Raw genomic sequence first — 18,595 nt, forward strand, 5'->3', positions numbered from 1 at the left:
TAAACAAATATTACACGTACTGGGAAACGTACTGTAAAATCGTTGCAAACAAAAGTCGCTTGCGGCACGCTACAGATATCCACTCGGACTGTACTGTGGTCCATTTGTATGTTTCATAACAATGATAATAGTGGAGGAAAATGTTATCGCCAACTCATTCATGAAGGACAACAAATAGCTCGTCAACTGGCACTGTCAGCAAGGTCATTCGCCAGAATCAGTGGTTCCAACTGTAAATCTAATGCATGTGTATGGAGGAAACATGACTGCTGCAACTTTATACAGCCACACGATACTCATACAAACTTACGACCAAATGCAGATTAAAAATAATTGAATCGGTTATTGTTGAAAGGAACCAAGTCCACTTTTTAAAGTGTTGAGATAATCGAAAAAACTGTTTTGTGAATAATCTATCGAAGATTAAACCAAAAAATATTGTACACATAAAAAATGTGTACAATATATTTTGGTTTAATCTTCTATAGATTATTCACAAAACAGTTTTTTTTCGATTATCTCAACACTTTAAAAACTGGACTTGGTTCCTTTCAACAATAACCGATTCAATTAAACAATTTGGTCACATATAATTACTATGTATTGCAAATATCAACTCATTTAATTTTGAAATGCATTACCGACTTGTATCCTGAATAATAAATACAAATTTTCTAATTTGTTACTATAGGCCTGTAGTTTTCATGGCAGAATAATTCCCACAAATTTGCATAAATGTTTTTTTTTTTTTTATTTCAAATAAATTTTATTCAGCTTCCTCCAAGCGAAGGCTGCCTAGAAGACAAAGCTTACCATAAAATTGTTGTTATAATGGAAAAAAAATAAAACAATGGAGAAGAAAAAGAATAAGAAATAGCACAATTAGAAATAATTGGAAAAGACTAAACAAAACATCATTAATTCCAGAAGAAACATAAAATTTCCTAGTATCTATTAGCTACTGGATGGTCACAGTCGTCTATTTAGCACTGGTTGCAAGACCTAACTTAAGTCAGCAGATCGCCATAGCAAAGAGATCAATCTATATAACTGTAGAGATGGTTTCTTAGGATTTTTATAGATCCCTTCACTGCAGACATAGATACTTCAGTGACAAGAGTTTGTCCTAGACCAAACTGCTTACAAAAATGCGCGAATCTTTTTGTGATGGTTCCTCCAGCGAATAGGGATTATAAAGAATGGACACTTCACGTCAGTACCTTTGATGTAGCCGGACTGATTTCAATGACCTTCAAGCCAGCTAGAGCGTGAGCTTCTGCTTTCTCCCTAGAGTTGGCGCTGACATCACACCAGCTAGCAGTCGACACAGCGGAAATATAACACATACAATTCATACATCTAGGTACATTATGTACTCAAATAAAATAAATTGCATCCATAAAATAATAAATCCGTCATTAACTGTAATGTCTAGACTCTAGAGTTCCTTTATAATGAGAGTTGAGACGTTGACCCCAACAATAATTAAAATATGTAATGATTTGATAGCACTGAAAATGGAAAAACAAAACTCTTACGAGAAGTAAAACCATATACCTATATTATATTATATACAAATATTAAACGAATTTGATACTTAATTTTATAATGTATTATATTATTTTATAATATAATTTATTATATCTGAAATATAAAAAATTATTATTACAACTAGTTCGTCACTGAGAAATAAGGAAAAGCTGTAACTTGAATTTATTTGAAGCAAAGCGTTACTGGATTATGCAACAAGGTAGGCGATGTTTGAATCCTGTGTCTCAACTCTATTCTCAATTATTATCTTAGCCTATGCTCGATTACACTAACCTCTAGCGCTTGAAAGTAGAACTAAATGCTGGCGCACAGAGAAACAAAACACAGGAAAATTCGCTCAGTGTCCGTTCTTTATAATCCCTATTCGCTGGTTCCTCTAGCCCCAATCAGTAATCCAATAACTTCGATCGATGTTAGATGATATTTTTCCTTATAATATGGTATAGTGGGGTCGTATATGTCGCATTTTTCCTGATGTACCTCAGCAGGTTGATTTTTGTACATTTCCATTCTTACAGACCTTTGCAAACACTTAAGAGATGTCATTATTACTTTCAGTGCAGTACAGATTTTTCACTAGTTATTAAATAAATGGAAAACAGTTCAGAGTTAAAAATGAAATCAACGTAGTATTAGCATAATGCCATGCACATACTTATATTGGAATATATATACATGATCAAACATAGGAAACAGGTTTGAAATTAAAGAGCCTGAAATGTCTCCAAGGATTAGAATTCTAAATAATTATACTCCTTCCTACTAAGATGAATCGTGATAAGGATTCCAAGCAATTAAAAGTTTGACACATTTTTTTGTACATGTACTATACTGTAGAAGCGAGTGTGATGGCAACTTTGCAAGCACATTAATGGTATGAAGTTCTACGCTCGAGTGACTAAAATATTAACTCAGAAGTACCAAGCACTCTAGCAATTAATTATTTTATTGGAACATCTTATTTTCCTATATACTGTGATATATAAGAATGTCTATCAGCATTCTAAGGTAATGAAATCTAAGGTGAGATGTACAGGTATTGATGTCTATCTGAAATAAAAATATCTGTATAGATATGACATGAAGAGTGCATTAATCTGGATGTATTAAACATATCACTTTCATGAAATGACAGTGAATAGAGACTCCGTCAATCCAAGGCAATGCTACAGTCACGGGATATCATGTTTCCGCTTGCGGGCCCTTCCAATCAAAATCGGCGCCACACATAGGACGAATAATGATTGCAATAATTTGCTTGCTGCTGAATCATGTCAAAGATCAACTACACCAAACATTTGGTGAAATTCTGAGTAAATGGATCTTCCAAGGGCAGTAAATTTATTGAGAGTATACAGGTCAAAAGTATGAAGTACGTTCCTATCGAGGAATGAATACAAATAAATACTAATAATAATTATGTGGGTTCGAATCAAAGCGTAAACGCAGCTACTATATTATATCACAAATGAAAACGAAATTAAAGAGGAAACTGCTATTATTATAGGACTACCGACTAGAGACTGACAAAAGTGGAAAAAAATAAAGGAGTGGGAAATTAGTATGCTAAAGCAACCTGAAACCTTTAGTTTGTACATGTTATTGGAACTACAACACATTCAACACACAAGATTTGGACAGGGAGTCATTGTCCGACATCTCCTTTATCTCATCTACTGTTGTCTGCCATCTTCACAACTGGAAACATTCCACAAAGACACTGCACCTCGGCCAAGTAACATACAAAGTAACATACTCCAGCTCCTACTGTAGTAACATATGAGCCTTCCGTATTTCTGAATAATTCCTGCAGGAAAATTCTATTTCATCTCGTATATTATTTAATTTCTTTGCCTGTCAAGTGTTTACATCACAATTTACAAACAATATAATGCACGTCAGTCAAACTATCTTCTAGTGTAGTAATATGCATCTGAATAACTCCTGCAGGAAAATTTATATGACCTTCAAACAAAATAAATTAATTTCTTCAATTAGTACCACCAGACATACACAGTTGGCACAAGATCAAGTAAATGCTCCTAGCTACAAAGCTTCAATGAACCATGATGCAACATCCTACCTACTTATGCTCTCCAAGTCTTATAGTAATATAAGAATCCGAGTCTCAAAAATTCTGCAATTTGTCTTAGTTTATGACAGAAAAACTACGCAACATATTAACATACAAATTCTATCACTGTTAAAAAATAAAATGTGGCATCTTAACAAAGAAAACATTTATAGAATTTTAAATTAATAGAATAGAACAACATGTTACATGGAAACCCAGAAATTGATACTGCAGCTGCCACAATGCTTATTCCATTCCACTGTTAACATATCTATACATCTTCATTAAAAAAAAAAAAAAAAACTTGACTCTCTTGTGGAACATGACTTTACAAAAGACAACAGAAAATTTGACAGTAATACAGAAACAAGGAGGGCAGCAAAGTATGGGTTAAGGTTTTGACATCTGGTATAAGCTTTAAAACACTGTGCACTGCTGTGTATGGAAATAAAAGTAAAATTATGTCCTAATGTATCTTTACTACCCTGCAAATGTAAATTTTCATACTTACAAAGCATGGATGATTTTCAGACAGTTTGATTTCCTTACCTCATACATGCTTTTTTACAATGCATTTTCTGATGCAGGCAGTTCTTGCTGCATACGCCTTGAACGACTCAATGAACATTTCCACTTCCCTCCCTTCCCTGTCCATTTGGTTGGTGCAAAGCTTCCGATGTGGCAATGCGCAACACAAAAGGGGGAGGATATCTTTTTCATACCACAAGCAAATTAAAGTTCATAATATTATGTTTGTATATAAATTAAGAGGGTACAGAAACACTGTATATAATAATCATCATCATATAATTGATACGATGCTAAGCTGCATGTCCACCATATTAATGAGTTGACTGGATGAGAGTGGTTAGCGACATTCCCACACCTTCACCGTTTGATCTACACTGCCAGAAATTACATACGGATGAGTCTTGTGGAAATCTGGAAAAATAAAAAGTTTCAACAGTTACAATAGCTGCACTCAAGCACAAACTTTTAACATTTCCAATTCAATGGAACAGTAATGTTTCTTCTTTTAGCAATAATGACAGCTGGTTTACCAACAGTAACTATCATATTTACGCAACTATAATACGCACTTTTCTTTTTCTGAGCTGATTACTGGAAATTCGTGAAATTCGAACATACTAATAATTAATTAATATCAGTATTATATTAATACATAATAGTTACTTTATATGTTGCGTTGTGTTGCGGTTACAATTCAAGATTAGTCAGGTAAGTGTAAATAAATATAACATATGGTGTGATACATGCACTTGGGTGATCGATACAAAATGCGCACGGAGACAGTAATTACAACTAGAATAGCAAAATTATTAGGAGTAAGTAAATGTTCTTAAGCATACATTTCAAAGAGGCATTCGGTTTTCGGAGTTTCTACTAATCATTTCACGTGATCAAACAAAATATATTTTTAGGTTAGATCTCGTGAATTGTGAACCGTTTTCTTTTTTTAGTAGGTTGAGCTGTTTAGTCAAAGCAATGAATTTCATGTTATCAGACAAAATACATTGTAATATTAGATTAATTTCCAACATAATGTACGAGAGGTCCAGGAGAAAAATATAGGCCTACGCTTTCACAAATTGATACAGTCAAAATGAAAACTGACCAAGTGCAAAAAAACAAAGTTGTGAGAAAGCTAACAAACTGACCCATATTTCTAAATGTGAGAAAGTAAGAATTAATTCAACTTTATTATAGTAAACTGTATGCCAATAAATTGTACTTGTAACATTTTCAGGTCATTATTCACATAAAACTGAATAATATACAGTTTTTTTTTTTTTTTCTCCCTCAAAACTTCGCTTTTTGCACTTGGTCAGTTTTCATTTTGACTGTATCAATTTTTGAACCATTTAGAAAACATCTCCCAACATAAAGATGAGATGTCGTAAATAATAAATAAGCAAGATTGTTATTATTAATAGTATACATACTAGGTTCAAAAAGTTCCCGGAATTTGCTAGTATCATAGTAACAACGTACCTTAAACACTATTCTACAGCATTCCCTTCAAAATAGTTGCCTTCCGCAACAACACACTTTTGCCAACGCGTGTAGAGTTCCTGGAAGCAGGCCTGGAAGCCATTTTGTGAAACCCGTCTTAGTGCTCTCGTCGCGTTTGCGATAACCTCTTCAGCATTGAATCTCCGCCCTTTCAGATGACTTTTCAGACGGGGAAACAGAAAGTAATCAGGTGGTGAGAGATCAGGAGAGTATGGTGGGTGATCCAAAGCAGTTATGTTGTGCCTGGCAAGAAAATTCTTTACAATAATTGCGCGATGAGCAGGTGCATTGTCATGCATAAGGAACCAGTTGTTTTCTACCCACTTCTCTGGACGTTTCCTTCTCACTGCGTCCCGTAGGCGACGGAGGATTTCTATGTACAATTCTTTCATTACAGTACGACCTTCTGGAATGAACTCATGGTGGATGAGACCCTGAGAGTCGAAGAAAACGTCCAACATAACTTTGCCTTTGGAAGTGTCCCTAGGAAATGTTTGCTTCAGAGGTTTTTTTTCGATTTCCACTCAGATGACTGTCGTTTAGGGACTGGGTCGTACAAGTAGCACCAAGTTTCATCACCAGCAATAATTTTGTTTAAGAAATCACCATCGTCATCAGCCATACTGATCATGTCCCCAGCAAGAGTCATTCTTGTTTCTTTCCGTTCTGCCGACAACATTTTCGGAACTAACTTCTGAGACACGTAATGCATGTTGAGATGCTTGTGAAGAACATTGTGTACACTTCCGACTGATATTCCAACCTCTGCTGCTATCTCTCTTATGATTTTACGTCGGTCGTCCCTCACAACATTACGCACACGCTGAGCGATTGCTTCATTTGTTGCAGTTGTTGGTCGGCCGCTGCGTACGTCATCTTTGATGCTATCGCGGCCACCAGAAAAGCGTTTATGCCAGGCATACACTTGAGTTTTTTTCATTGCTGCTTCGCCATATGCTTCTTACAACAATCTTAATGTCTCTGCAGGAGTTTTATGTAACAAAACACAGAACTTGATGTTTGTACGTTGCTCTGTGGACATAATTACAAAATGCGACGAACAATCAAAACACTATGATAAACAATTGCCTACAACTCAAGACCAACAATCGCCATTATCAACAAACTTTAAGGAAATGACATCATGAATGTTACCAACAAAACAAATGTATAATATCCCTTGTTATATATTAAGACGAAAAATGGTAGTAAAATTCCGGGAACTTTTTGAACCCAGTAGTATTATTATTATTGTACATGGCAATGTGAGTTTACCCTCTTTAGTGAAATCTGGTATTAGTTGGCAACACTGAAGAGATGGCCAACTAGCCTTTTAGTAACTTCTCTTACGTGATCCTCACTATAGTAATAGTAATAATGGTAGTGACGGTGTATATGATAATAGAATTGAAGTACAATAAAAAAAAGTCCTCATTTTTAATAATCCCTGAGTTTTTCTGTGTTCTTGTCCAATGAAACTGTGATAAATATAACATTTAAGTATTTTCCAATTGTCTAAAACTGCTTACCAAGTGAAGTACAAAAATGTTGGTGAGCTTCGAGTGCCTTCATGCAGCGCTTGTTGCGTGTGTCCCATACCCGCAGACTCTTGTCATCACTGGCACTCACGATGAATTTGCCACCAGGATGGAATACCACACCACGAACCCAATTGTCATGGCCCACCAAAGTGAACAGGCACATGCCTGTACCTACATCCCAAACCTGAAACACAACATTTTTAACCCACTGTATCATTTATTACATTTTATTACTATCATGCAATGGAACAACAATATGGAACATTAATACAAGATATACTTGTAATGAGTGTTGTGGCTGAAGACTTCTAGCATGAGCCCCCCCCCCCCACTTTTAATGAAATAGTTAATTTTAAAATTCCTTAATTATTGCTGAATAAATTGCTCATTTACTTTATGTAAAGTGAACTAAAGAATTTAATGAACTTAATTTCACATCATTTTAAAGCTGTATTTATTCTACAAGGGGGATCCAGGAAATAACGACCGTTCGCGCATACCCGCCGCGCAGCTGACTCCCCTTCCTTGTTTGAAGGTCAACTGGCTTCCTTAACATGTGTTCTCATAATGTTGTGAGTACTGGTTGCAACAAGTCGCCATTGTGCATTTTGTGTTACTTCAAAATGAACGACGTGATTGATAATCCCGCCGACTGTGAGGTGAGGAGTGTGATTCGAGTTTTGAATGCCCGACATTTGAAACCTGCAGAAATTTACCGGCAATTGAAAGAAGTGTATGGTGATACTGTAATAAATGAAAGAAATGTGAGAAAATGGTGAGAAATGTTCAACAATGGGCGAACAAATGTCCACGATGAACTCGACCCGGACGCCCATCACTCATCACAGAAGACCTGAAGACTAAAGTGAACGACAGAATCTTGCAAGACAGGCGCACATCACTCGACGAATTGCATATTGCCTTTCCTGACATTTCTCGTTCTTTGCTTGGTGAAATTGTGTCGCAACATCTTGGCTACCACAAAATCTGTGCACGATGGGTTCCACGGCAACTGAGTGACCAACACAAAACTCAGAGAATGGCCTCAGCATTGACATTCTTGATGCGATATCACACAGATGGAGACGCCTTTCTTGATCAAATTGTGACTGGTGATGAGACCTGGGTGTCTCACAACACCCCAGAGACCAAGTGCCAATCACGTCAGTGGCATCATCCCTCATCACCCAAGAAACCGAGAAAATTCAAACAGACTCTCTCAACACAAAAAGTCATGGCTACTGTCTTTTGGGATCGTTTTGGAAGTGATGAGTTGAAGAAGACAGTGAACACCTGGCTTAATGAACTGGTGGCAGAGGAGTATAACACGGGAATTCTAAAGCTAGTGAACAGATACGACAAATGTTTAAATGTAGGTGGTGATTATGTAGAGAAGTAAAGGAAGCTTCAGTTATGTAACAGACTTTGTTTTTTCAAATAAATATATTTTTTTTTAATTATTACAACAAAATGGTCGTTATTTCCTGGATCCCCCTCGTATATATCGTTGAAAGTGTATTTACTGAGAAAGAAATTAAGTGGTTTCGTAGTAGCCCAATATTAGCGCTAGTATTTTAAATTAAGCTTCAGTGCTTTGTCAATAGATGGATCTGTGGGTATACTATCAAGAATGCGCAAAAGGTGAAAATCGACATCCGAAAGTTACGAGGTTTTGGAACTGAGATAACGATATGCTATTTTAACACAGTTTATTTATTCTGTTTGAAAATATAACAAATAAAATGAATTTCATTTTTTTGAGGTTTTGACCGATAAACAGAGTACAATAGGTTTCGGATTGAATGGGGCCGTCTGATGCTTATCTACTAATATAATATTAATATGTTACAATTTATTCATCATGAACGTTTTCGGCTTATTTATGCCATCTTCAGATATTATACTTTGAATCTTTCCAAAACAGTGGCATTTATCAACTAAATTGTAAAAATTGTCCCAAGACGTATATAGGTCAAACACGCAGTAACTTTAAAATCAGATACAAAGAACACATAACAGACTTCAAATATAATCGAAACAAATCAAAATTTGCAAAACATCTTATTGATGAAGGGCATGAATTAACTAGCATAACAGACATGCTAAAAGTTCTAAAAGTCATTAACGATAGTTCTTTAATTGACATGGCTGAACAATATTACATTGCTAAAAGTTACAATCAAGGTAATCCCATCATAAACGAGCAAATAACTAATACTTCCAACCCATTATTTAACTTATTTAAATTAATTCCATATAAACAATTTAGGCAAACTTCCATACAGGCTCCCCCACCGCTAACCCCACTTCCAGTACTGCTGGATATACCTAGCGTAAGGTTGTTTAATGTGAGCACTTCCCGAATTTCAGTCGGAGCCGAGACACTGATATGAACACATCACTACAACACGTAAGTTGTTCTACAATTTCTTCTTAAGAACCAGAAATTACAAAAAAGTACTTCAGTTGCATACAGTCCTAATATTTCGCGTGTTTACAGTCTGGCTATCTGAACTCCGAGAAGTGACAACGTTTGAAATTTGTTAATACACAACCACAGTAAGCTGATACCAAATAACACCACTGCACTTCAACTGTTAGTGGCTGAAAACCAGACAACACAAATCACTACAAACGCAGAGATTAATTGTTTTAATGTGTTTTATTGAAAATGTAACTAAGTGATTGACATTAATGACATCCATCTTTGAATTTTACTAAGCATCATCTACTAGTGTGTTAAAGCTTATGTTTTATATTTCTCTTTTAGTTGTTCCATTCTGTCAGTGTGTATTTAATCATTTTAAAGTGGTTTATTGAAAATGTAACAAAGTGATTGACACTAATGACATTCACCTTAAATTTTACCACGCATCATCTGCTAGTGTGTTAAATTTTTACATTTTGTTTTAGTTGTTCCATTCATTCAGTGTGTGTGTGCTTTAATTCATTACGAAGTGACAGTGTATAATCAATAGCTATATGAACACTGTAATCCATAAGTTCATTTAAATAGCACACAACGATTATGTCGCTTTTACTCATGTTTCACCATTGTGGCATATATTAAGCATGTACAAAGACAAAGTATAATATCTGAAGATGGCATAAATATGCCGAAAACGTTCATGATGAATAAATTATAACATATTAATACTATATTAGCAGAAAAGCATCAGATGGCCCCATTCAATCCTAAACCTAAATAAAATGAAGTTTAAACGTAATTTTTTTAACATGCATACCACTATCAACATCGTCTACACCTATGGAGTAATGGCTAGCGTGTCTGGCTTCGAAACCAGGTGGCCTGGGTTCGATTCCCGATCGGGGCAAGTTACCTGGTTTAGGTTTTTTTCCAGTGTTTTTCCTCAACCCAATATGAGCAAATGCTAGGTAACTATCGGTCCTGGACCCCGGACTCATTTCACCGGCATTATCACCTTCATTTTATTCAGATGATAAATAACCTGAGATTTTGATGCAACGTTGTAAAATAACCTACTAAAATAAATAAATAAATAAATGAAATAAAAAAAAACTATTAACATTTGTGGATAGTTCTATACAACCAACAATCCTGTCTGCATTCAAAATATGGTACGTCTGACAGTGTCGACTGTCGGTTTCTCTAACAATTGGAGAAAGAATTCGTCCTTTTGCAACAGTTTTCAGTAGCAAATGCCAATAGTGTTCTTATATTAGTTGCATTTTGTCTAAACAATGTAATATTTTGAAATTTGTTTTTCCCATGATAAGCGCAAGTGTGATGAAAGAGTCTGTGAACCCATTGAACCAAAAGTGTTAAACTCTCCCCTTAACTTTGTGACTTGAATGCAAGTTCGAACATTCCTAATGTAGACAAACCTCCATTTGGTATAAATGCATCGATATCTCCCCAGCTCTGTGACATAAAGGTGAGTGCAAATGTTTCTAATGTAGACAAACCATTTGATATCAGTGCATCAATCTACGATGGTCCATGCAATCCACGTAAGTCAGTTTACAAACAAACATTATTGTATAATAAGAACAGAAGTTTTAACAGTAAACGATTTGATAGGTATAAATTCATTGAATACTCTGAGCAGAAATATGCAGTTTTCTGTTTTCCTTGCTGCCATTTCGTTCAATCTGATTCAAGCAATGCTGAACATGTTTTCACTAATGCCTACGTGAATGAACGTCGGTTAGTGTAACCATCGGTTAAAATTGTCACCTAATCCCTGATTAAGCATTTTTACGGTGGATCGACCTCGGTTACGACTTAAATAGGAGGTTAACCACAGTAATCTCTAACCGGCCAAATATGAGAGGTTAAAGGAGATAACCAGCGATTAGTAGAGCAAGTAAAGCAAAATGGCTGCCAGAACAACAGGTGATTATTTCGAAGACGATTATTATTGTGCAGTACTTGAATTACTTGGATAGAGCGTGAGCGTGAAGGTTCTTTAGTGGAAAGAGAGAATTCTTACGAGGAATTAGGTGACAGAAAATTTCAGGAGGGATTTCGTTTATCAAAATCTACCAATGTATTACTTGAAATAACACAAGAACAATCATATTTCTCCTACGGATCGGCTGCATATATTACGATTCTATGTAACTGTTATTTTCTGGATTTTAAGAGGGAATACTCGAATACCGGTATCTCTTTCTCTATGTCACTGGCTGAACAAAGAGAGGTTATGGATGGATCTTAGGATAATGCACAATTCCCTGGTGTAAATGGGGTCCAAGATCGTACACACATTCCTACCAATCTTCTGCATCCTTTTCCTTTATGGATATTCCATCTTTTTTATATAATACATTTAAATCTAGTAATTAAGTCTATCGATACTTCAACCTAACATTGGGATATAATCGTTTTTGGATTCAATTTTCCATTTTGTACGATTTTAACCTAACAGTACTGAAAAACAAAGAAATGGAACTCACAAATATAACAGCGCCCAAAGGCAAACAAATGCAACGCGAAAATGTAGGATACGTTCATTTCGATGTAGAACATAGTGAGCGCAGTCGTTTTTAGACGTTGACTATTATCTTTGCAGCGGTATGGATGCTTTCCTTTAGTCATTTTGTAGAAACAATGTACCATCATAGACTTTACTCTGGTTAAATGAGGTGTCAGCTAGCCATGTTTTAGTAATCTGTGTTTATGAATGGTGCACATAAATTTCATTTTAACCACGGCTACTGTTTAACCGTCGTTTCGTAATCCATGGTTACTGCGTTTTTAATCAATGTTGATGCACTTCGCCATATATATATGGATTTTGCAATTAGAGAAATAAAAAAAGAAAAGTTTTCTGGAAAGTGAATGTAGCAACACAGTGATTTCAAAGCTAAGTAAGAAATACAGAGATGACATAATTATTGCATAACCATTCAGCTGTGACAACAATGGCTCGGGGCACATTACTCTATGCTTGGCAAGACATTGGGGTTAGAGGTCATCGTGAAACAGTTTCGGATAACGATGATATATATAATAATAAAGTGAATTTTGGGTAGCCTAAACTAAATGGAGTTCAAGTACTGAGTATGCAACAAAAAAATACGAACATGGTTCATTCGTTGGTTCCTAATGTCGAGTGGATATTTTAAAACAAATACAAGAAGTTTAATGGACATTCAAGTATTGAAAACTGCTTGTTAAATCAGTCATTACCTTAATGGTCTTGTCTCTCGAACCAGAGGCAAGGAAGGGTCCAGCATAGGCTCCTTTTTTATTATCTGCTCCAGCTGCCTCATTGATGGCAGAACTGGCATTGTCGGGAGCCCAGGCAATGCATTCCACCACGTGATCATGGTCACGGAGCTCCACTTTGCATTCCTTGCTAGCTGTTGCCCACACACGAACAGTCTGGTCGTTGGAGCACGAAGCAATTAAGGACCCATCAGGACTTACTCGTACCATTCGCACCCATTCACGGTGGCCCGTGAATGTTTTGACACAGTACCTAAAATAATAACACCAACAATTTAGTAATTTTTAAGTTCGTATTTATTGTTACTGAAAGCCAAACTGCAACAATTGGGAAAGGAAGCACAGAAGGTGGGTCTTCAAATCTATATTAATAAAACCAAAGAATTGCACATAGGTGCCAAGCAACCTACTCTTCTAACTCTAAGCAGCGGCGCAATTGAAAATGTGAAGGAATTCTCATATCTAGGCAGTATAGTCTCCCAGTATGATGGTACAGATGGCGATGTGAGAGTAAGAATAAAGAAGGCAAGATATGCATTTGGGCTGATAAAGCCTATATGGAAGAGTGCTGCCTATGCAATAAATACTAAACTGAGAATTTTTAACATAAATGTCAAATCCGTGCTTTTATATGGCTGTGAAACCTGGATTAGTACATTATTCAACGAGCCTATAATGGTAGTAATCAAGACGCGAGGAAGTTTATGAAATGAGCGCGAGTTTCATAAATTTCATATGAGCGTCTTAATTACCATTATAGGCAAGTTTCATAAGACTTTTTATGGTCAACCATATTTCTAACTTTAAATTATTCATAAATATTCATGTTATTCTTATTTGACTGGGGAGCGGAACTGACCTTGTGCAATATCTCGTAAATTTGAGATGTGTGCAGACGTGAAAGTATTGATTTTTTCCGAGAAACAAATGTCATTGACCTTGATATAATCTAGAGAGTAAAATAAACATTAATCTTGATATAACCTTGAAATTGATTTAGACACTGAAAAACGAAATGACAAATTGAATTTATTTGAATATTATTTACAATTAACGCTAATTATTATAGTAACTGAACATAACCTTCTGCAATAGTATTGGATTTCCAGCCTCCATGACATTTCGCTAGTTGTCTTTCGATTGCATATCCAAGAATAATCGATACTTGCGCTTTGATATTGCTATAATGGTGTTTTCTGATTGGTGGAACACCTGAACTTTAATGAATAGGTGTACTTTAAAGAGGTCCATTAAAGGGCTGCTACCAGGTGTATAATTACTACATTTCGGCATGGTCGAGCATAAAATAACCAAAACTATTATCAATCAACTACAAGTTTTTATTAATAGACGTTTGAGAAACATATTAAAAATATTCTGGCCGGTCCAGATATCCAACAAAAACCTATGGTTAAAAACTAAACAAAAACCAGTTGAACTTGAAATTCGGCATAGGAAGTGGGGATGGCTGGGACATACACTTCGCCGACCTCCAGATGACCCCGCCAGGAAGGCATTGGATTGGAATCCGCAGGGCAGCAGAGGAATTGGCAGACCCAAGATAACATGGAAACGAATTGTTCTCACAGAAGCTAAAAAGGTGGGGAAGACATGGAGTGAGATCAAGGAGTTGGCCAGAAATAGAGTCAGATGGAGAAGCTTTCTGAGAGCCCTATGTTCTACACAGGAATGATGGGAATATTGATTGATTGATTTCTTGTTATTTCTCAGGTAACAGATAAATTTTAATATTAAACATTCTTTTGACAGATCATCTGAACATGTTTCTAATAAAACCACACCATTATTATATTATTTTTAAGTCCACCAGACATGTAAATATGAGTGGTTCAGTTCTGAAGTGTGGAGAAGTTGCCTAGTTATGCAATGGATTCGAAGGATCAACAAAACTAGACCTGACGGTATAACAAACCTTCTACAAAACTAGAGGTTTGTGCTTGAGAAGGGAACTAACATTCAAAGAATTATAAAGAAAGTCACACCAGTTTCATCATTTAACATTGGTGGGAAAATCAATCAATCTTCTTAATGTATCCAGCTGTTCGCTGACAACATAAAGTCCACTATAGTCCAGTGTAGTCTATTCAGTTGTTGTTTTTCACGAGAAATGAGGGGTATTTTGATCGGTGTTCATTATAGATGCCTGTTGTTAGTAGCCAGAGTTGGGGTGTAGTCAATATATACTGCAGGGCTGTGTCTTCTGCAACTGGTACTGATGATTTTAATTTACTTCTCTTGTGGTTTATGGATGGACAGTATAGAAGAATGTGTTCCAGATCTTCAGCATGATTATTACACCACAGACAAGTAGGATTATCAGAAATGTGAAATCGGTGTAGGTACAATTGAGTGACAATGTGACATGTTCTGGCTCTTGTTAAAAATGTTTGAACATGTCTGGGCAAGTTTTTGTACATTTCCAGGTCATTTGGTTTCCTTTGTACAGACTGTAAAATTTTTCCTTTGTTAGAAGAGAGCCAATTGTTGATCCATAGGTTTGTAAAATGAGACTTTACTGAAGCAAAAGCATTGGATAGAGATATCACTTGAAGAGGTCTTGGTTGCAAATATGTTACCTGTTTTGCAATATTATCGACTATCTCGTTTCCAGGTATACCACAATGACTAGGTATCCATTGAAATGTTATTTCCTTTTGGAGTTCTTTTAGTTTACTTAGTTGTTTCTGAATTGGAATAATTCTATGTGCATATGGGTTTGGTACATATTTAATTACATTAAATATAGCCCCTTGGAGTCGGTAAGTATGCAAATAGATTTTTCAGAAATTTGAGTAACACACTGAAGAGTAGCATCAATAGCAATTCAGTGTCAAGACTGGAGGAGGATGAACATGTGGGAAAATAACCACTGTATATTTATTTTAAAATAAATGTACAAGAAATACACATAAAATATGTGAATCAGGGATTGCAGAAACAGCACATGTCACTATTTGTGGCAAAATGAGTTTATTCGAGTTTTACGGACTGCTGACATCATTCTATGCAGAAACCACATACGTCAGTATAGCCGTCTCACATTTGGAGACCTGTGAAATCCTGGAAGCTCGCAGAAATAACTCTTGTCAAAGACATGTGCCGACACATTGGTTCCGATTCCAGACGGCAGACATCTACGACACATGGATACAAAAATTGATCCCACTGAATGACAAATGTCTTACTTCTGGTGGTGAATAGATTGAAAAATAACTCAACAATTGCTATATCTGTTCCAATAAAATGTTCCATGAAATTTTGTTCTCTTTCTGTAAATGGCTCCAGGGAAACTTATTTTTTACGCCTCCATAATTGCACTCGAGTGGCCAAAATCTGTGCAACCACTTCCTTTAACATTATTAAAACGCTGGAAGAAAAAAGATTAATTTTTTTTAACTGCCCCCATGAGAATGTTTGCTTATAAGTACAAAGGAGAATACCATATTTATCTTCTTCATTGGCATATCCAGGCAAAATCGTGCCAATTCAAAGAGAGAAGCTTGACGATATACGCAAAACTAATGCGTTACATACCACACAAATATCAAGAATTTTACAATAATATTCTTCAGTGGCTTATTGTGGAAAAATAAGTTCATTTATATGCTGAACTTATGTATTAAGTACACAGTAGGCCTATGCATATATTATATCCCTAATTTGACAAATAAACTTTAGTTGAACTGAAATTATTATACCACAATTTTGATTCCTTGCAGAAATAGCACATGTCAAGCTAATATATATGGATTTATTTCATTAACAATTCATTAGATTCCAATAAATTTGGTATAAAACGACACATCTATTAGGCTTCTGTCTGAAGAAGCCAGTACTATAACCAATGATGTGGTCTACCACAAGTAATACAGTCTTTTGTGTCTACTGAAAAATTTAGTTTTCATGAAGTGCTGTTTCTGCAATCCCCGATTCATGTGAAGTATGACGTAATTTATTACACAGATCTGGAAATTTAATTATTTGTGTGAAGATAAAAACTGTGTTTGTGTAAAAAAATCAGACATTACCCTGTCGCTACTTCCCACATCTTGATAGTCTTGTCCCTTGAAGAAGAAACGACGAAGTCTCCTCCAGGCATAAATGTAACACTAGATACATTGTGGTCATGTCCATGCATCGTTTTGATGCATTCATAATTCTGGAAGTCCCATAACTTTATAGTCATGTCTGCACTGCAGGAAACTAAAATTAAAACAAAACTTGTATTATTTACAATATTTATTATCAAAATACAGAAAAATGAATGCAGTTGGTAATAAGCTACATTGTTAAGTCGATACTTAACATCCATGTCAACATGTAAATAAACAAAATTCCACCTTATAAATATTAAAATATTTTATAAACTAGCCGTACCCGTGTGCTCCGCTGCACCCGTTAGAAATAAATATAAAGTAACTACATAATTAAAATAGGACATTTGATCCAGGGAACATTCGTGTTTGATAGAAGGATAAATCGTTTAATATGTTACTTAATTTAAATTGCATCCAAATAATTAAAATGTGATCATTTTGGTCCTGAGACACTCATTTGGTGCAATGACAATTCTTTTAACATGTTTCTTAATTTTTATTACATGCAACCATAGTTTAATGAAGATTGACATCATTTAGATTTAATGTGTATATTGTATTTTACTTGTTATAGGTTTCCATTGAATTATGGTAATAACTTAATTTTAACCCTTGTTTTCTACGTATTCAGTAAATGGCGCTTGGCCCACTATGGTTCTGAACCCTTCAAATAACTTAAATTATATTATATAATATTACATATTATATTATATTATTATATTATATCAGAAGTTACTGTAATGACATTATAGCATTATGTCCATCTAGAGAAACTACACTTTCCAATGGTGAAATAATAATTAATTATACAAATCGGTTAATTTAGCTTCTGATATTACTTCATATAAACACAGAAACATTCTCTGTAGATTATCTTTCATAGCTTTCGATTGTTGCTGTCCAAGGCCCCTTACAGACGAAGTCATTTGTTTTTTAATTCATTACACGGCCTTAGATGGCAGTTATTTTAATTTAAAAACTCATTTATCTCATTAAATATCAGCCCTATCAAAATTTTTCAAGGAATAAAACTTATCGCAAATTATTTTTAAAGAAACTTTTGTTATGTAATATTTTTCACAAAAATCAATAATAAGCGAGATATTTCGATTTATTTAATTCATGCCCCCTTATAACCCCCCTTTTAAATAATGTATTTTGAATGCCATATAGCCTAAAATCTAAGTTACAACGAACTTAATTTATATTCAAATTTTCATCAAAATCCGTTTAGCCATTATCGCGTGAAAAGGTAACAAACATACAGACAGACAGACAGACAGACAGACAGACAAAAATTTCAAAAAAGCGATTTTCGGTTTCAGGGTGGTTAATTATATATGTTAGGACCAATTATTTTTGGAAAATCGAAAATAACCAGAATAATTTCGGCTACAGATTTATTATTAGTACAGATTAGAGTATATAAAGAACATCACCTGACAGAATACCACACATTTTACTGCACTGTACAGAGTGAAAAGAGACCGATGCACCAAAATTTAAAGAGGTGATAATACTTACTTACTTACAAATGGCTTTTAAGAAACCCGAAGGTTCA

General features: G+C 35.2%; 1 protein-coding gene across 1 annotated transcript in view; it reads right to left on the reverse strand.

Moving 5' to 3' along the window:
- Window positions 1-4,353: 4,353 nt before the first annotated feature.
- The window catches only part of Lis-1 (LisH and WD40 domain-containing Lis-1), a 233,657-nt gene continuing 219,415 nt past the window's right edge, over window positions 4,354-18,595 (reverse strand). The window contains exons 6-9 of the mRNA XM_069828088.1: window positions 16,966-17,140; window positions 12,878-13,169; window positions 7,189-7,384; window positions 4,354-4,567 (exon numbers count right to left, since the gene is read on the reverse strand). Of these exons, the coding sequence (XP_069684189.1) occupies window positions 4,494-4,567; window positions 7,189-7,384; window positions 12,878-13,169; window positions 16,966-17,140 (737 nt within the window). The 3' untranslated portion in view covers window positions 4,354-4,493. The remainder of the gene's footprint in view (window positions 4,568-7,188; window positions 7,385-12,877; window positions 13,170-16,965; window positions 17,141-18,595) is intronic.

Source organism: Periplaneta americana, chromosome 6 (genome assembly GCF_040183065.1).
Source record: "Periplaneta americana isolate PAMFEO1 chromosome 6, P.americana_PAMFEO1_priV1, whole genome shotgun sequence".
NCBI lineage: Eukaryota > Metazoa > Arthropoda > Insecta > Blattodea > Blattidae > Periplaneta > Periplaneta americana.